At 46.4% G+C, this 15,625-nt stretch overlaps 1 protein-coding gene across 2 annotated transcripts in view; it reads right to left on the bottom strand.

Annotated features, from left to right (window-relative positions):
* Positions 1–15,524, bottom strand: part of LOC105703097 (microtubule-associated protein Jupiter) — an 87,173-nt gene extending 71,649 nt beyond the window's left edge. The window contains exon 1 of one of the 2 annotated variants that reach the window (XM_012431205.1): positions 15,374–15,524. In XM_012431205.1, the coding sequence (XP_012286628.1) occupies positions 15,374–15,429 (56 nt within the window). In that variant the 5' untranslated portion in view covers positions 15,430–15,524. Of the gene's footprint in view, positions 1–7,473; positions 7,743–15,373 lie in introns of those variants that run through there. The other variant, XM_012431206.1, reaches the window with a different exon arrangement.
* Between the last annotated feature and the right edge of the window lie 101 nt (positions 15,525–15,625).

Here is a 15,625-nt window from a genome sequence, read left to right as displayed (position 1 = left end):
CCAAACGCAGGTATAAACCGCAATTACCTTTGCATCGACCTAATGGCACCTTATTGTTGTACCACTTCCTTGTATCCAGAGAGTTTCTTTAGAAATCGTAAATTAATTGCCTCCTAATTTTATGGTGTATAATCATTTTAGGCATGAAAAAATCTCATTGTGGAGGGTTAACAAAGGGAATATACCTTGAATTAAGGTTTAATGAGCGAATTTATATCTGTCAATTAAGATTTAAATATAAGATATACGTGTGTGTGTGTGTGTTTTTTGTAATTTGGTGCAAATTTCGAGTTTCCTTATCTATACGTATCTGCACTTAGTAATATCGTGAACAGAGAGTAAGTTTGTACGTCCGAGGTAATCTCGAAAATTACTAGGCCGATTGTGACAGTATCTTTACGAGTATTCTTTTTATGATTATGCGAAGAACATAGGCTTGATTTTATTGCTATATATCGCCCCGGGAAGTTTATTGGCGAATAAAAATGTCAATTTCGTAGTCTATGTTGTCAGGCGGAGGTGCTCATCGAAACATGGTTGTCCCTCCACTGGTTCAGCAATGCAGTAATGGGGACGGGTTGAAAAGAATAAAGGATCGTTTAATACCCGTGTAATGGAAACCGTAACAATATGACGATTTTAGTAAATGAAGTCAACGAAGAAAAGAACGACCGTGCGAGCCCATTCATAGCTCCTATGCAAACTCTGGAAGGGGAAAGGTAGTAAAATATGGAAATACGAAAACGGGGCATACGAGTCTCCTTTCCAGCTGATCGTGAAATGTCCACGCATGGGAAGATTTCTTAAATATTTTGCATGGCGGGGTGTGCATTAACTAATTCTCTCCTAAAGAGGAGAAGGATGACTGGGGGCAAAGATCGCGCAATGATTCTCGCATCTGCCGGAGGTTATTCGCAATCATTCCTCGCAAGTAGGAATGATTCTTCGTCGTTCCACGGTATGTCAGCCGTACGCATCGCCATTGCAATCGCGCTATATTGTTCCCGGAGGATTTATTTTCCTATTAAGAATAATACCGCCGCGCGATCTAACACGGCCTACAGTCCTGGGGAGACTTCCTCGCAGGAGCTTCCCCGTTGAATTCGACCCGGCCGAATAAAGTCGATTCCCGTTCTCGGGCGAATTTACGATTCCGAGAGCGACTCTAACGCACGCGTTTACGCACGCGCGGTTATCTCCCGACCGTCTCTCGGCTTCTTTATTTCCGCGGATCGCCGTAATTCATGCCGACCGAGAAATCGGCCCGCAGGCCCAGCTCGGAACGATCCAATAAAATCGATCAAGGCCCGCAAATTTATGATCGCTGTCTCTCGAGATCGAACGACCGGCTTCCGGAAGCCCGAAACATGGAGACATCGCGATGCACTTTGCACGACGCGACGATTCCTTTCTAGAGCCAAAAGGACGATTGCATGCAGGGTGTAACAAAATTCCTGCCGATATGGCCTTCTTGAAAATAGGGTCTACAAGTCCTGTACAAGGTTTTTTTTTTCTTTTTTCTACGGTGCATTGTCTTCCTGTAATAATGAATTGACAAATAACGAAAAAAGCGCGTCGATTGGCGAAACGCGAATCGAAACACCTGATTGACTATTTTTCGATTAATTATTACAGATAAACTATGCATCGTACAGAAAGAAAACAATTGTACATAACTTTCTGACTCCGTTTTCAACATGGATAGCGAGGTGTAAACCCTGGGCACGAAGTCTGCTACGTTCTATCTACAATACTGGAAAACTTCTATGGTGGACGATCAATTTTCGTGGACGATTTTACAAAATTTGCCATTTGAAACCTTTGACCATCCGAATCGTTGCGTAAAGTCTGTCAAATAGAGGGAGAACTCCATTGAGTTTCTCTATGTCTCTTAAGTTCACATACGGAAGAAGGCTGCTCGAGGTCGTTTAACGAAACCTTACCGTAATGGTGGCAGCTTTGGGAAAGTAAAATTGCGAAGAAAAATCGATTGCCTCCAGCGGCGAAAATTTCGCGGACTCTTCAGGATCTGGGTATAGAATCGTGATGAGAGTGTTCAAATCCGGCGCGCTTTTTCCCTTGGAGCCATCGCTTTCCGCTCGACCGATCGGAATCGGCGTCGATGGCGAGCGAACAGGACGAAATATCACCCGGATTCCTTTTCGCGCAAATTGCTCGCGCTTTAAATTCGACTTCTTAACGAGGACAAGCCGGATATCCATGGCCGTTTTTATCCCGACACTTTTACCCCCGCTTCCCGGAGTGGGCATCGGTGTAATCCCCTCGCAACTGGTGAACACCGTTAAACGGTCAAGATGTTCCCTAAACGTGGACGTTAAACCGGTCGCCGTACCTCGTGTTTATTGCAAGGCCCGACTTTCACGCCGCGCGCGAAATGAGGTGTCGATGCTTCACCAAGTGAAAGAAAAAAAGAAGACATCTGCGTGGAAGGAAAACTCGAAGAGAGGTATACATGGAACAGACTATTTCCCAAGTGCGTTACTCGCAAAGAGAGTCGCAGGACCTACAAATAAACATCGTTCCAGTAGAAGACTAACGCCTATCGATTAGGATAACGTAAAGTTTAAAAAGGAAAAAAAAAAAAGGAGAGAGTAATTGAACTTTAGTTCGAACAATACTTTGTTATCGAGGTGTGATCAGTCTCCTTTTGATGTGCCGAACGATATATGTGGTTATCGATTATGGGCAATTTTTAAGGTGAATTGAAACACGTCGATGATCTTGATCGACTCCGATAAAGATTTTTCTGAATGCCTACGTTGCGGACGTTCGTTTTTATATTGACAGCTGGATCGAATTATATTCGGTATTGTACCAAATGGCATACTCCACCTGTCGTTTTCGTACAATAATTATAAAGAAATCGATGTAAAACTAGAAATCCTCTGGATTCATGCTTTCTAGAGCCCTAATTGACTGCAGACGAACCCCCTGCGCCATGTGTGATTTCCAGGTCAATTCAATTTTCCCTCCGAGACCTTGTATTCCCATCGTTTCAGTATAGAAGCGCATAAAACCCTTTTTTGCCTTTGTCCCGTTCAAATACGAGTTTATCGATTACCAGAGTGTTCTAAACTGTCGTAAAATTGTCCTGACCCTTTCGTTTCTCATATCAGAGCCTTCGATAATTGTATATTCATCGAAATATGATAGCTCGACGCCATTTTGGTTCTGGCCTGGGCAATGTTAAAAAATTGTTTCCAAAAATCCAAATTTTGAACGTGTCAGGACAATTCTTAGATGATCATGTGTCATGTGACAAAGTTTCGGACAGTTTGGCCCAATACCCTTGAAAAAAAGTGTTGTATTCGAATCGACTGATTTGAAGGGGGTTTCATTTCGCCTTAACATCAAGCGTTGCAGTTTTTTGTCGAGCAATGGATCTTCATATGCCTAACACCTCTCTGATTGGGAAACCCTTGAAAAAAAGTGTTGTATTCGAATCGACTGATTTGAAAGGGGTTTCATTTCGCCTTAACATCAGGTGTTGCAGTTTCTTGTCGAGCAATGGATCTTCATATGCCTAACACCTCCCTGATTGGGAAACCAATTCACGAAATAAGAAAGGGACACCCGGCAGGGGGCAATCATACGACTTGTTGAAAGTCGGGGACTCTTCTCTTTCTTTTTACCGAGACTCTTTTATTTCCCTCGTGCGACTGATTCCGCAAAATCCGCCGGTAGCTGCCAAAGTCCGGGTTTTATCGGCAGTCCGGTCGGCCGGGTCTTCCAGGCCGGCCGACTATCTCGTGACTGCATGGTCAGTGGCCGAGAGGGTTCGTTTTCGTGGGCGTAGCATGTACGAGCACAAAGAGCACTCGGGTTTGGGCTGACGCATCCTTCGGGATCCCCTCACATTAAGTACTCGCACCGAGTACGTACCCATGTATAGCTACGAGAGCGGAAACAAAGCATGACTCGCCTCGCCTCCCCGAAAGAAAAATAATAATAATAATGTGCAAAAAACGCGAATAACCGAGATTTTCAACAAAAATGGAACTCTAATAAATTCATGAAATGTATTTAATATACATGCTCTTCAATTTGACAATGACTTTGAAGACATCGGAAAATAATTGCCACATCGGATGCCATAAAATTCGAGAGTTATTCATACAATTTATATAAACATTGCACAATGATTGAAATTATCGCCTCGAATCCGTAATTTTAATGACGTAACTTTGCGTACTTGAATTGCACAAAATTTGCATAGATTCTGAACGGTGCAAGACTCCCGAGGGCAAATCCAACGAGAACTGGGGAATTTAAATGGACCGGGGAACTTTCAAACAAGTAATCGAAGTAATTGAAATTGTTAGAGCTTCTTGGTAGCCACCCAGATCGAATGCGTCAAACCCGGTGAAGATCGATTGCGTTGAAATCCGAAGAAAGTCGGGTCGATCGTGAGAGTCTCGATCGCCGAAGAGTACTCCTTGATTGCGAGTACATCCGCGAATTATCTCTCGCGGAGAAAAGGCACAGGCGAAAGCTCGAGAGAGAGAGAGAGGTCGATTTTGCACGGTCGGTAATACAGTGACTGGACAGAATTAAGAGTTAAGGGGAACTCGAAACGGACTTTTCACCGCGGGGAAAAAGATTTTATCGTCGCAATTATAACCGGCTGGCGATGATTTCTTGCCTCTTTTCCCCCTTTTTACTACTCCGCCGTGATTACAGCTAAAGATGTACCGACGATATTTCATCTCATCTCCGACAAAAGTGCGGCGGGATTGTTCCATGCATTGTTGGGCAAAATGTCGCCATTGGTATAATACCCAAAAGGTTCAACTTAGTTCTGGCTTTTTGTTAACCTTTTCAATTTTTACATACGGTTTGTTTTTATTTCTTTAATACTATCACGGGTGATTTGCACAAAGCACGTCTCGCAATCGCGGTTACTGAACGTCCTTACATGTACGCGTTCATTCCGCGAATTTCCGCGTACGATCGTCGAGACCGTGGCGGGATGACTCACGGCGAAAGGGGCCATGAGACATGCAAACAAGGCGTCATTGCAGCTCGAGTACACGAGTCGGTCCCACCCTTAAATTTCCTGCACCACGCGATTCCTATTTTCGCCACCCCTGCGAGTAGACGCGAATGTCACCCGAAATTATTCACCACGTCTCCGGCAAATCCGCGATAAGGGAAAAAAAGAAAAAAAAAAACGTTGGGTGAAAGTAAAACTTCTAAATCAAAGAATTAGATATTATTAATTATTCTTCATTACTCGTCCAAAATATCCATACGCTTTCGGTGCTGGTTGTTCTGGGCACAATTACTACATCTTATTTGTATTACTTTCGTTGCTCATCAAAGGTCAATAATTATCCGAGGGAGTAACGCATCAATGCTATGGAAAATCTTTACGCAAATTGTAGGAATACCAAAACACAAAGACGAGAGTAAATTGAAATTAACTCTAACAAGAGTTAGATATTAAAAAAAAAAAATGGGATTCACTTTCATGACGTACGAGCTTGCATGTCGCGTACCGAAATAAAAAGTACCGATCAATTCTGCCGCATTAAAATTGATAAGCATTGAACGGCGGGGAATTATGCTCGATGAAAAATACATATCTCGTCCGGATAAGAAAGTCGAATGGCGTTAAATCTCCCGAGAACGAGATATCTCGTCGACCCGGATGGTTGCCGAGGAACTGCCGAATCGCGCGTTCCTCGGGGATATAACAAAGGCGCATTTCGTTTCCGAGCGACCCCTTTCTCGGGGACCTGGAGGCCGTCATTCCTTAGCCGGGTGTACCGTAAACCAGGGCGGGGCCCCGTGTCTGGATTTGGTGAATCGGGTCAGGGAGCGCCTATTAAACCGAGCTCGCACCGCACCGTTTTCGAGGCGACGATCCAAACCGATCCCGAAACGATCCGGAGTACCTAATCTCCGATGATCCGTGCCGACCGGAGAAGATCCATTACTCAAAACGTCGGACACCGCGAAGTGGCGCGCACCGAGGAATTCTCCCCATGTGGTACGCACCGGCCTAGCGGAGCTCCGGGAATGCCAGTTTCCCTGCTGAGCGTTTCATTGCCCCGATATTTTTACTCCCAAGAGGGGTCGGAAAAATGTTGCGCGTTTCCGGAGCGACCGGGTAAGGAAAAGGCGTCGAGGAGGTCGCCTTCCCCGTGGTTAAGAGAGGAGGAGGCAGAAATGAAAGAAAAGAAAACAAAAAACGAAGGAAAAGGAGAAAGAGAAAAAGATCCAGCGGTTCGCTGCTTGTTTCCCCGCCAAGCGCGACGTCCTTGACCGGTAAGGTAGCGAGCGCCCGTACCGGCGACGGAAGACGGCCAGGACGCGCGAGGCGACGAGAGAGAGAGAGGGGCGGATGCGCGCGGCACGCAGGGCGAGAGAGACGAGGCGCTTGCCACCGCGAAGGTGCAGCCGAGAGACAACGATAGGATCGCGGAAACGCGCGATGCATCGAATAGCGGGCGCTTCCACCGAAAGCACGATATATCTTGCGGGAGCGGGAATGAAATTAACCTTCTTCCTTAATCGTATCTTCGAAAGGTTGGAGGTTATATCGCGGAGGGGTTTTATTTGGCGTTTAACGAGGAGCAACGACTCGAACACCCTGGCTTCTTGGGAATGGAAAAGGACTCTAGCGAAGTCCGGTACGCAAAGGACTGTTAGATAATCGAATTCGGGAAATTTTGAATATCCGAGGAGGAACGTCAAGAAAGCGCAGGGTTTTATGGGATGAATATTTTAGTTGACGCGCGCACGCGAAGCTACGGAGCGAGGAGGGCGCTCAGGGGGGAACAAGCATTGAACGTAGAAATGCCCGTTATTTGCGGTGCGACCTAAATGGCGCGCCATATATTATATGCATAACCTGCACACCGTCAGGTGCACACCTAAGCACGGGGCACTCGGCTAGTCGCGACTTCCAGCGGAGCGGCAACGCCGGACGGAGACAGGGAGTCGGCCAATGGGAGAGCGAGAAACGGACGGATCGCGCGGCTCCAAGGGAAGGCGCGCGTTCCCATTGGCTCCCGATGCGCCGCTGCATCGCCACGGCCCGGTGAATGGGGTACTCGCGCACATTTTTGAGGTTACATTGCTTACGTTTAAAATCGTACATTTTTACCCTTCCACGTCCTACCCACGAATTCCCCGCTTTGGGCACGTCCAAACGCCTGCTATTGCAAAATCTGATACAACGTACAAAACTCGAGAAACTTCTCCAGCGCCTCTAACCCTCGATATTCCGCATCCAACTCGCAAAAAACGGAGACAAAGACGGTTCCGATCCAAGCGGGACGACGTCCCTCGTTACTTTCCCCACCTCGGTTGCGCCGGCCGGACATAACCTCCAACCGGAGCGCCGCGCCCGACGGTTTGGAGGTTAGGTCAGGTCCGCCACCCCGCGAGGAGTCCAAGGTTCGACGACCCGAAACGTCGGGAGATCTATAGTAATAGGGTACCGACCTGGTCTTGAACTTCTGCGTGTCGTCCTGCCCGGCCCACATGCTGTCGGCGGACGTTCTCGGTCGTTGCGCGGACTCCTTTAAACGTCGAAGTCCCTAGGAGGGACGAGGTCGGACAGCGCGGACGGGAGAACTCTCCTCCCGAGCTCGGATCGACGACGGAGACGGGCGCTCGCGCGCTTGCGCACTGGGGCTGCGAGGCTCGCGGATCGGCGGTGTCCCGGTCGGTCGTTCCCTTCGCTCGCGAGTCGCACTGGAGCGGCGAGAGATCTCGCGCGAGGGGAGTCGCGTCGCCGCCGGCTGCGTGGCCGCGCGCGCGAGCGCGCACGCGCACGCGCATACCGGCCGGAGCGACGCGCGCGGCGGCCGCAGGGACCACCGCCCGCGTGGGCCCGCCTCGGCCTGGAACGGTCGCTCTTCCCCTTTTCCCCGTCGCCGAAAACGGAGCATTAAACGCCGACCTTAAGGTATCTCGCAATTTCGCATAAATCGCGATTCCTCGATTTTTAGGTTAGTCGGGGGTGGAGACACGACGGGAAGGGAGACAACCAACGGCCGCGGCGGGCCCTCGGCTCGACTCGAGTGTATAAATCACGCCCCGACGTTCCACGGCGGCTGGTCGTCGAATCGCGGCATCCAGATGGGCCGAGGTAACGTCCGCTCTATGAAATAAATCAAATTCTACTTCAAGGCCGACAGGACGTCGACCCGACTCGGGGCGAGGCGAGGTCCGTCTCCGGCCGATACGGAAAACGGGGAAACGAGGCGCGCGGAGAAATGCAAAATCGACGTAGTTGCTCCCACTCGGGCCCTTCGTCTCGGGGGGAGCCGGAGGAGGAAGTCTCGTCTCGACCCTTGGCGGGGTTTAAGACAATTCCACGCACGAGCCCGGCGGAGCAACGAGAGGAACGAGTGCCTGCTTTCGTCGGTCGCCTCGTACGGGTAAATGGCCATTACTTCGACCCTCTCGTGCCTCGTGCAAGAAAAAGGAACGATGCGAGGCGATCGAGAGAAGGAGGAAGAGGCAATTTAGCGAATTCCCCCCGTGCCGGACAAATGGAAATTGAATGAACCATTTGATCGGACTCGGAATGGAAAAACGAGGGAGCAAGAAACGCTAAAACGAGGGCGGGCGTCGGGTTCACCCTGGACAGTGGAATTCGACACGAGTTCCTGCGCCTCGGCCAGGCAATGATAATTGCCTCTAGGTGCGCTTCTCTACCTCCGCTCTTTGTTCTCTCTATTCTTCTCGGCCATTTCCCCCCGGTCCTCTCGCTCGCACTGCCTTTTTGCCGGCGAGTCGGCCGGGATTTAACGCTAAGCCCGCCGACAATTTTACGTACACCTATTTCTACCGGAACAGGTCAAATGGCCGGTTTTCAAATAGAAATTGGATTTTTTTTTTCCCCAATTGAATGCAGATATCAATCAATTTAGCCAATAATAAACGAAATGATTTTTAAATAATAATTTTAAAACGGATAGTTTCTATTCTAATTTCTAGATTTATATTATTTCCTGGTGAACGTCCTGCGCAATGATAGGTGCGAAGGTAATGAATATCATTTGTATCGCGATGACAATATTTAATCGATACTAATCAATGAAATGATATTATCTACATTTTTCTTCCGTGTCTTGACATCTATGTATGGACGAAATGATATCGGGGAACACCTACATTTGTCTTAAAGTGAATACTTCACGGTGGATCGTTTAATCCGTTACGGTAGAAATAGATATAATACGTATTTATCTCGGGACGAACTGAGGGAAAGCGACAGAATCTAAGGAATAATTGTAAATCAAAATGATTAAACTGGTCATTTGATCTCTTTTGGTTGTTTGGTGCTTTTAGAGCCCACAAACATGTTGGAAAACGCTACGTGAACGTATATACCCTAAAACCCTACCGCGGGTCACTCCTGTACCCTTATAGGGACATGTCAAGCAATTCTAAGGGACGGTAGAGTTTAAAATTTAAAGGGCCGATCACGTTTATTTGTTTCCACGCGATAAAATCATCGCGACAGATCGTCAGACTTCGTTTCGTTAGCTTGCCCAGACCGCGAGGAATGAAAATCTGAAAAACGACCTCGGCCCGTTTTCGCGATCTCCCCTTTATTTCTTCCGTTCTCTCGACCTTTTCCGTCCTAATTCCCTCCTCGCCGTCTTTCTCCATCCATCCGCAGTAAATCGCGGGACGTCCTCCCGCCGACCGCGAATCCGCAACAATTGCCGTTAACCCTTTGAGCGCTCTCGACGCATATGTGTGTCCGACGTTTGGTCGAATATCGCTAGCACGCCCTGACGAAATTCACCCATACGCCGAAAGTACTTAGCGCGCCCAAAGGGTTTTAACCCGTTTACGTCGTCCGAATGAAACGTCTCCTAAAGTCGGCGAAATTCTCAGTTCCATGTATTTCCTTTCATTTAAATCCCCTTCGTGTAAGGGCAAACCCGGAAAAAGGAAAGTCCAAGACCGAGGGGCTCTAATTGTTTCCCTCCAGCTCTGGCCTAGGGTTCCGCGCAATTGGCCAAGTACTCCTACCTTTGCCCACTCTTTGTTCTCGTCGTCTCCGTTTCCCCCGAAGTTCCTTTTTTCCCCGTAACCGGCCTTCTCTCTCTCTCTGCCTCCTTCCATCCGCGGCGTGTCGCCGGCGCATGCGCGCGCGCGGACTTAAATGCCAGGCCGCGAGTGCGCGCGATTAGGCGCGTTCCACCGCAGGGGTTCTCACCGGGCCCCGAGTGTCCGATCGTGTCCTTTGTTACCTTTATTACATTTCTTACTTCGGCTTCGTATCCTAGATTCGCCTCTTATTCCTGCCCTTTAACGGAGCGCATCTCTGAGCGCGAGGGTAAGAGACCAACGCAGGAGTCATTCTTGCTTCCCAAAAATTGAGATGAAAAAAATTGGAGAAAAAAGAAAAGCAATGGGTAGATATCAGTTTCATAATGTCCGTTGACATTGCCTCTCGAGAAGGGTCTTTCATAATACCGTAGATAATAAGCACGTGGTCGAATCGAAATGCCACCGAGAATCGAATCACATCCGGGACGCTGGCAACAAACGCGTTAATATCGAATCAATAGAACGAAATTAGCCGGCCGCTAATTTCAGGACATTAAACGAAATGGGCCTTTCAAAGTGCAGTATGAAACTTGATTTATCATAGAGAATAAAAGGTTCGCCGATTTGAAGAAACGCTGGAAAGCCAAGACAAGGTGAGCTCGAGCGAAGACTGACCCTGGGACTCCGGGGTAAAGACAAAGCCTCATAAAGATTTTGGAACTTTTCTTTCAAATTCGCTCTTTCCCCCCTGGAGCGTCGAAATAGAGGCGAATTAAGGGGTCTAGACTTTCGCTCGTCACTGGCCGAAAGTCTTGGCCCGGGACTAAATTTACCCTCGAACAAGGTTGCCCCTCTTCTCCTTTTTACTCTCTCCTTCTCCTTTTTTTTTCTCTTTTCTCTTTTCGCCTCGACCCTCGAGATGCCAGGATCGAGGATCGCGCACACGCGGTCTCCGCGGGGTCCGAGCGTGACGCTCCGAGAAGCGGAGCAGCCACCCCTGTAAAGTGCATAAACAAATTCCAAAGAACAAGGCGAGAGCCGAGCTCAAGTGGAATGGGCACTTGCTCTTACATACATGCGTCGACCTCTTAAATGTCCCAGAGGTTCTCAAAATACTCGCCGATTCGGGGAAAAACGCGTATGCGTGACATATCGCGGAATTTATCTACGGGAATTCATGTAACTTTATATTTAGCACGTGGTACTTCAAACCCGAAATAAAAAAAAAAGAAAAAAGAAAAAAAATACACGAAAGAGATCCTCAAGATAAATATTTCCAAAAATAAGTACCGCCTCGAAGTGTCCCTCTTCGAGGGACATTTAATTTTTACTGGGTAACTCGGAATTTTGGAATAACTTTATTTTATTTTTTTTATTTTTGAATAATTCTGCATTGCGTTATTTTTTACCGTCGATTCTTTCTTCAAAAAACGAATTTTCGTTAAAAGTGAGTACGTTTCGTAGATATGTTAGGATTTGCTCGAAATACACGTCGCGCCGTCTGCCGACGAAGAGGTGAACCTCGTACGGCGCTCGCGAGCAACGTCGGTAAAGTAGCGGCCGGCAATGCCACTTTCTCCTGCAAGTCGGTACCACCGCGTCGCAACAAAGAAATGATCCCGAAGTACGGATGCATACACGTTTGGAAAGGTAATTGTCAATCATGTGTTATCGATGTCAATGGCTTCGTCTTTCTTTACATAACCCCGAGTAACATATCGGCAGCGATCAGCAGTCCGAATCTTTAATCCACCGACACAGAAAGGATTTTCAGTCATTCCAGGAGACGTTATACGTTTCGCATTTTACGGACAAAGACTGTGCACATTTCCGTCTTACGCCACTCTCCCTATCTTGGGCTCAGAGATTCGTTACAAGAAATAAACAATAAAGCCGGATATCCGGCTTCCTGCGGGAAATGTTTATGGTAAGATAAAGGATGGCCACTTTCTTTATCCTTATACCATCGGCCCTACGTCTGTACATTTGTCGCTGAGCCGCCAAACTGACTTACTCTTTTTTGCAGATAATTCCTGCCTTCGCGATAAAAAAAAATCGAGAGATAAATTAAGCAAAAATATCCAGCGAGATTGATATATCTGTGGGCGTGCAACCAGGTTTCTTCCAAGCAATAATTAGTTAAATAATAAATGACCGGCGTGCGACCGAAACGAGTGCTTAAGGGGTCTCGGTGGGCGGATTTTCAGGAGTACCAGGAATATTCTAACCGCAGCAACAGCTGTCACGCGAGCCAGCAACAAGGGAGCTGACTCATTGCTGCACAAAAAGCCGCACTCCCCGGCACCTGTCCCTTTCGCGTATACTGACTACGGACTGCGATAAATGAACTAAAAAAAAAAAACATATTTTACGGCGCATTCGACCCCTCGACTTGGTCGACGCGAAAAAGACCTCGCGCGATTCCAGTGGAGATTTTGCAAAAGTGCATTCCTCGCGGTGCTAAGATGATACGAGGAATACCAACGAGCATAGAGCGCCTTCTGTAGGATTAAAATTAATGGAACGATCTTTTATAATGAAGGTTTAAAGTGGTTTCGAAAATTACACTCAAATTTTTGTACGATTTGCAAATTAAACCGTCCAATCTCGTTACCATTTACATATTAAACCACCCAAAATTTCGTTATCATTTGCAAACTAAACCATCCAATTTCTTACCATTGGCAAATTAAACCAGTCAAAATTATGGAACATACCGGATACCAGCCGGGACAGAGAAATGCAATTTTACAGTGATTTAAATCACTTTCGCGTCGACGGAATGAATGTCATGCGAATGCAGTCGATGGTGCAAAATGCATCGGTTTCGGCATCCAACGGAACAAATACAGCTAACGAGCACAAGGAACGTTCTATCGAATCGAAATCGTGCGAATCGAATCCGATTTTCTAAATATTCGCCCGATTTGGCGGGGTCTAATCTCTCCATGAAATATTTCCCGTTCAGTCGTGGTAAAGCGTTTCCACTCCTTTTAATCCCTTCGGCCTTCTCTTTCGCATGTTGGAAGTTTATGGTCATACAATGCCGGCCTGTGACGTTACAACCCCGAAAAAGACTTCCTGCTTTATATGCCATGCTACGGACCTACTCGAGTTGAATATGAATCTTATATCGCTATTAATGACCTCCTCTATACTCATACATGCAATCTGCAACGTGCTCATATTTCACCGCAACAAGAAAAACGCCGACGATTGTATAAAAGAAAGGCGTATAAAACGAAGCAGAATGTGTACGCGATTCATACGCAGAAGTGCAAAATAAATCTAAACTGGCATAAATGAAGGATGAAACGGATTGCATGAATTTTCAACTACATAACCAGTTAACACTGACCGAGCATAATGATATTTATCGCGGCATGACTCACAACTACACGACTACAATTCCTTATTCAAGTTTCCTTCGTCGAACAATGAACTACAAATCTGACGACACTGTAATATATGCATTCTCTATGTGCACATGATTTTCCAATACCACCCCCTGCTCGCAAAAAAAGGATCTGAAAAGCCTAGAAATGAAATTTATACATATTCGATAACCCCATACATTGTTTAACATAATATAAGGAGATTACGACCACATCTTAATAATTAGAAATATTGTTAAAACCAAAATTGAACCACTATCTCTTTACCCTATTGTAAACGATACACGTTAGCTCCAAATTTGCATGATTTATATTTTTAGGGGTTGCATTTCTTTCTTTTTTTTTTTTGCGAGCAGGGTGTAGGAATTCATTCAGAATACTAACTAGATAACATTACCTGAGAACAAAGAATTACTCCCCACCGTAATCGTAATTGTCCATCAATGCATTCGAGCCGCAACGGCCGCAAATGCATTTTTACACCCACGAAAGACATTCCTAACGCTGCTAAAAGAATTTGTCAAAAGTAATTCGCGCATACCTGGAAGAAAAACGGTGAAAGTGATTTGTTTTTTGTTGTTTTTTTTTTTTCGTATATGCACGATCAATACCTACGAGGGGAAGAACAATTTGCACCGAACGTAATTGCAGCCGACTACTGATACAATCGGGTTTACAAGATTAGTGTGGTATGGAAATGTGCACGACACACACCTAGCAACCAATGCCTCCTTTCTGTACACTTTGCAACATTAACGAAGCGCCGCACAGGGGTCAATATATATTCTCTTGCCAAAAAGCAGTTTTTGCGCATCATTCACGATACGTGTTTTCTTTTTTACTCCTCAATTTTGTACGTAACCCTATTTAAGTTGTGAAGAAAGTCAAGTCAGTTCTTACATAATACCTCTTTACGCAAACGCTATTTACAGCTGGATGGGCTTTCGCCCTTTTGCAAGAGAAAATAATGAAATATATCTTAGTGCCCTATCTAATGAAAATATGTTCCTAGAAATAAAGTGATAAGGCCAAAATTGACGACATTTAACTTTTGCAAATTCTGTCTATAACGTACCACCAAACTCTCGGCAATTACATCAATCGATCATTACGTTATTATCAGAGCTTGAAAACGTTCTTCATTATGCCATATTCTTTTAAATTCAAGGTTGGGCGTATATTTCGTATTGCAATAATATAAAATGCTTCACGGAACGTGAAGTACATTTTTGGCAAAAGGATATATTTAACTTGGCCCCACAGGGCGTGTCGGAATACGGCTTCTTATTAATTTATCAACGAAGGGTAGAAATCATATGCGAGGAAGGAAATGCCAGGATCGTTGGAATTATGAACAGATCTCTCATTAGGGGCCCCAGGATTCTGGTCCAAGGAGTGCCGGAAAGGAGTGAGCATTAACGGAGCCTCCTGTACACACCGGCGAGCAGGACATAAGGCAGGATCTATCCGGTTGTATCCGGCTCGAACTACACGTGCACCCGCGGCGAGTGAACTCGGTACTTTCGAGCGAGTACCTACGATTATCCTAACTCACCAGCCTGGCCGGACAATGGCTAAAAAATCGGAGGATTTATGAGCACGAACATGGTGAGAGAAGAAAGCTCTAAGAAAGGCGTGTACTCCGTAAAGAATCGGGATACATAAAGTTACGTTTAAACGGACATACCGGCGAATTGTCTGAGCAGTGACAGCAAAAAGAAACCAGAAAAATGGAGCTGCAGTAGGGAAACTCGAGGGCGTTTTTTTTTCTTTTTTTTGTCGTACTTCTAAGAGCGATGGAGCGAGCTTTGCGAATGCCCATTTTTGCAAGATATTACGAGAACACGGGTGTGAAGTTCGGAGGCGTGCCGACTACCCTTTCTGTGTACGGGCAACCCCGAATGTCGTTAGGTATGAATGATAGGTCTACTCACTTGCTCGATTTGCGACTGCTATGGAGCAGGCCCTGGAAAGTTCCCGTGGACGTCATTTTTGGGGTGTTCTCGGAAACTTTAGCAAATGCTTCTCGGCCCTTCGAACGAATTCTCGTTACTGAGGCGGCTACCGAACACGACTCTTCTGTTGCGAGCGAAATCAAATACTGATGCATCACGGGATTGGTCGCTTCCCCTCGCGGCCTGTGACGTCACGCGGTTAGTAAATGTAGCGCTTGAAATGTTTCCTCT

This window comes from Orussus abietinus, unplaced genomic scaffold, assembly GCF_000612105.2.
Source record: "Orussus abietinus isolate OABI.00-Male unplaced genomic scaffold, Oabi_2.0 scaffold158, whole genome shotgun sequence".
Taxonomy (NCBI): Eukaryota; Metazoa; Arthropoda; class Insecta; order Hymenoptera; family Orussidae; genus Orussus; species Orussus abietinus.
This window is presented reverse-complemented; position numbering and strand designations above follow the sequence as displayed.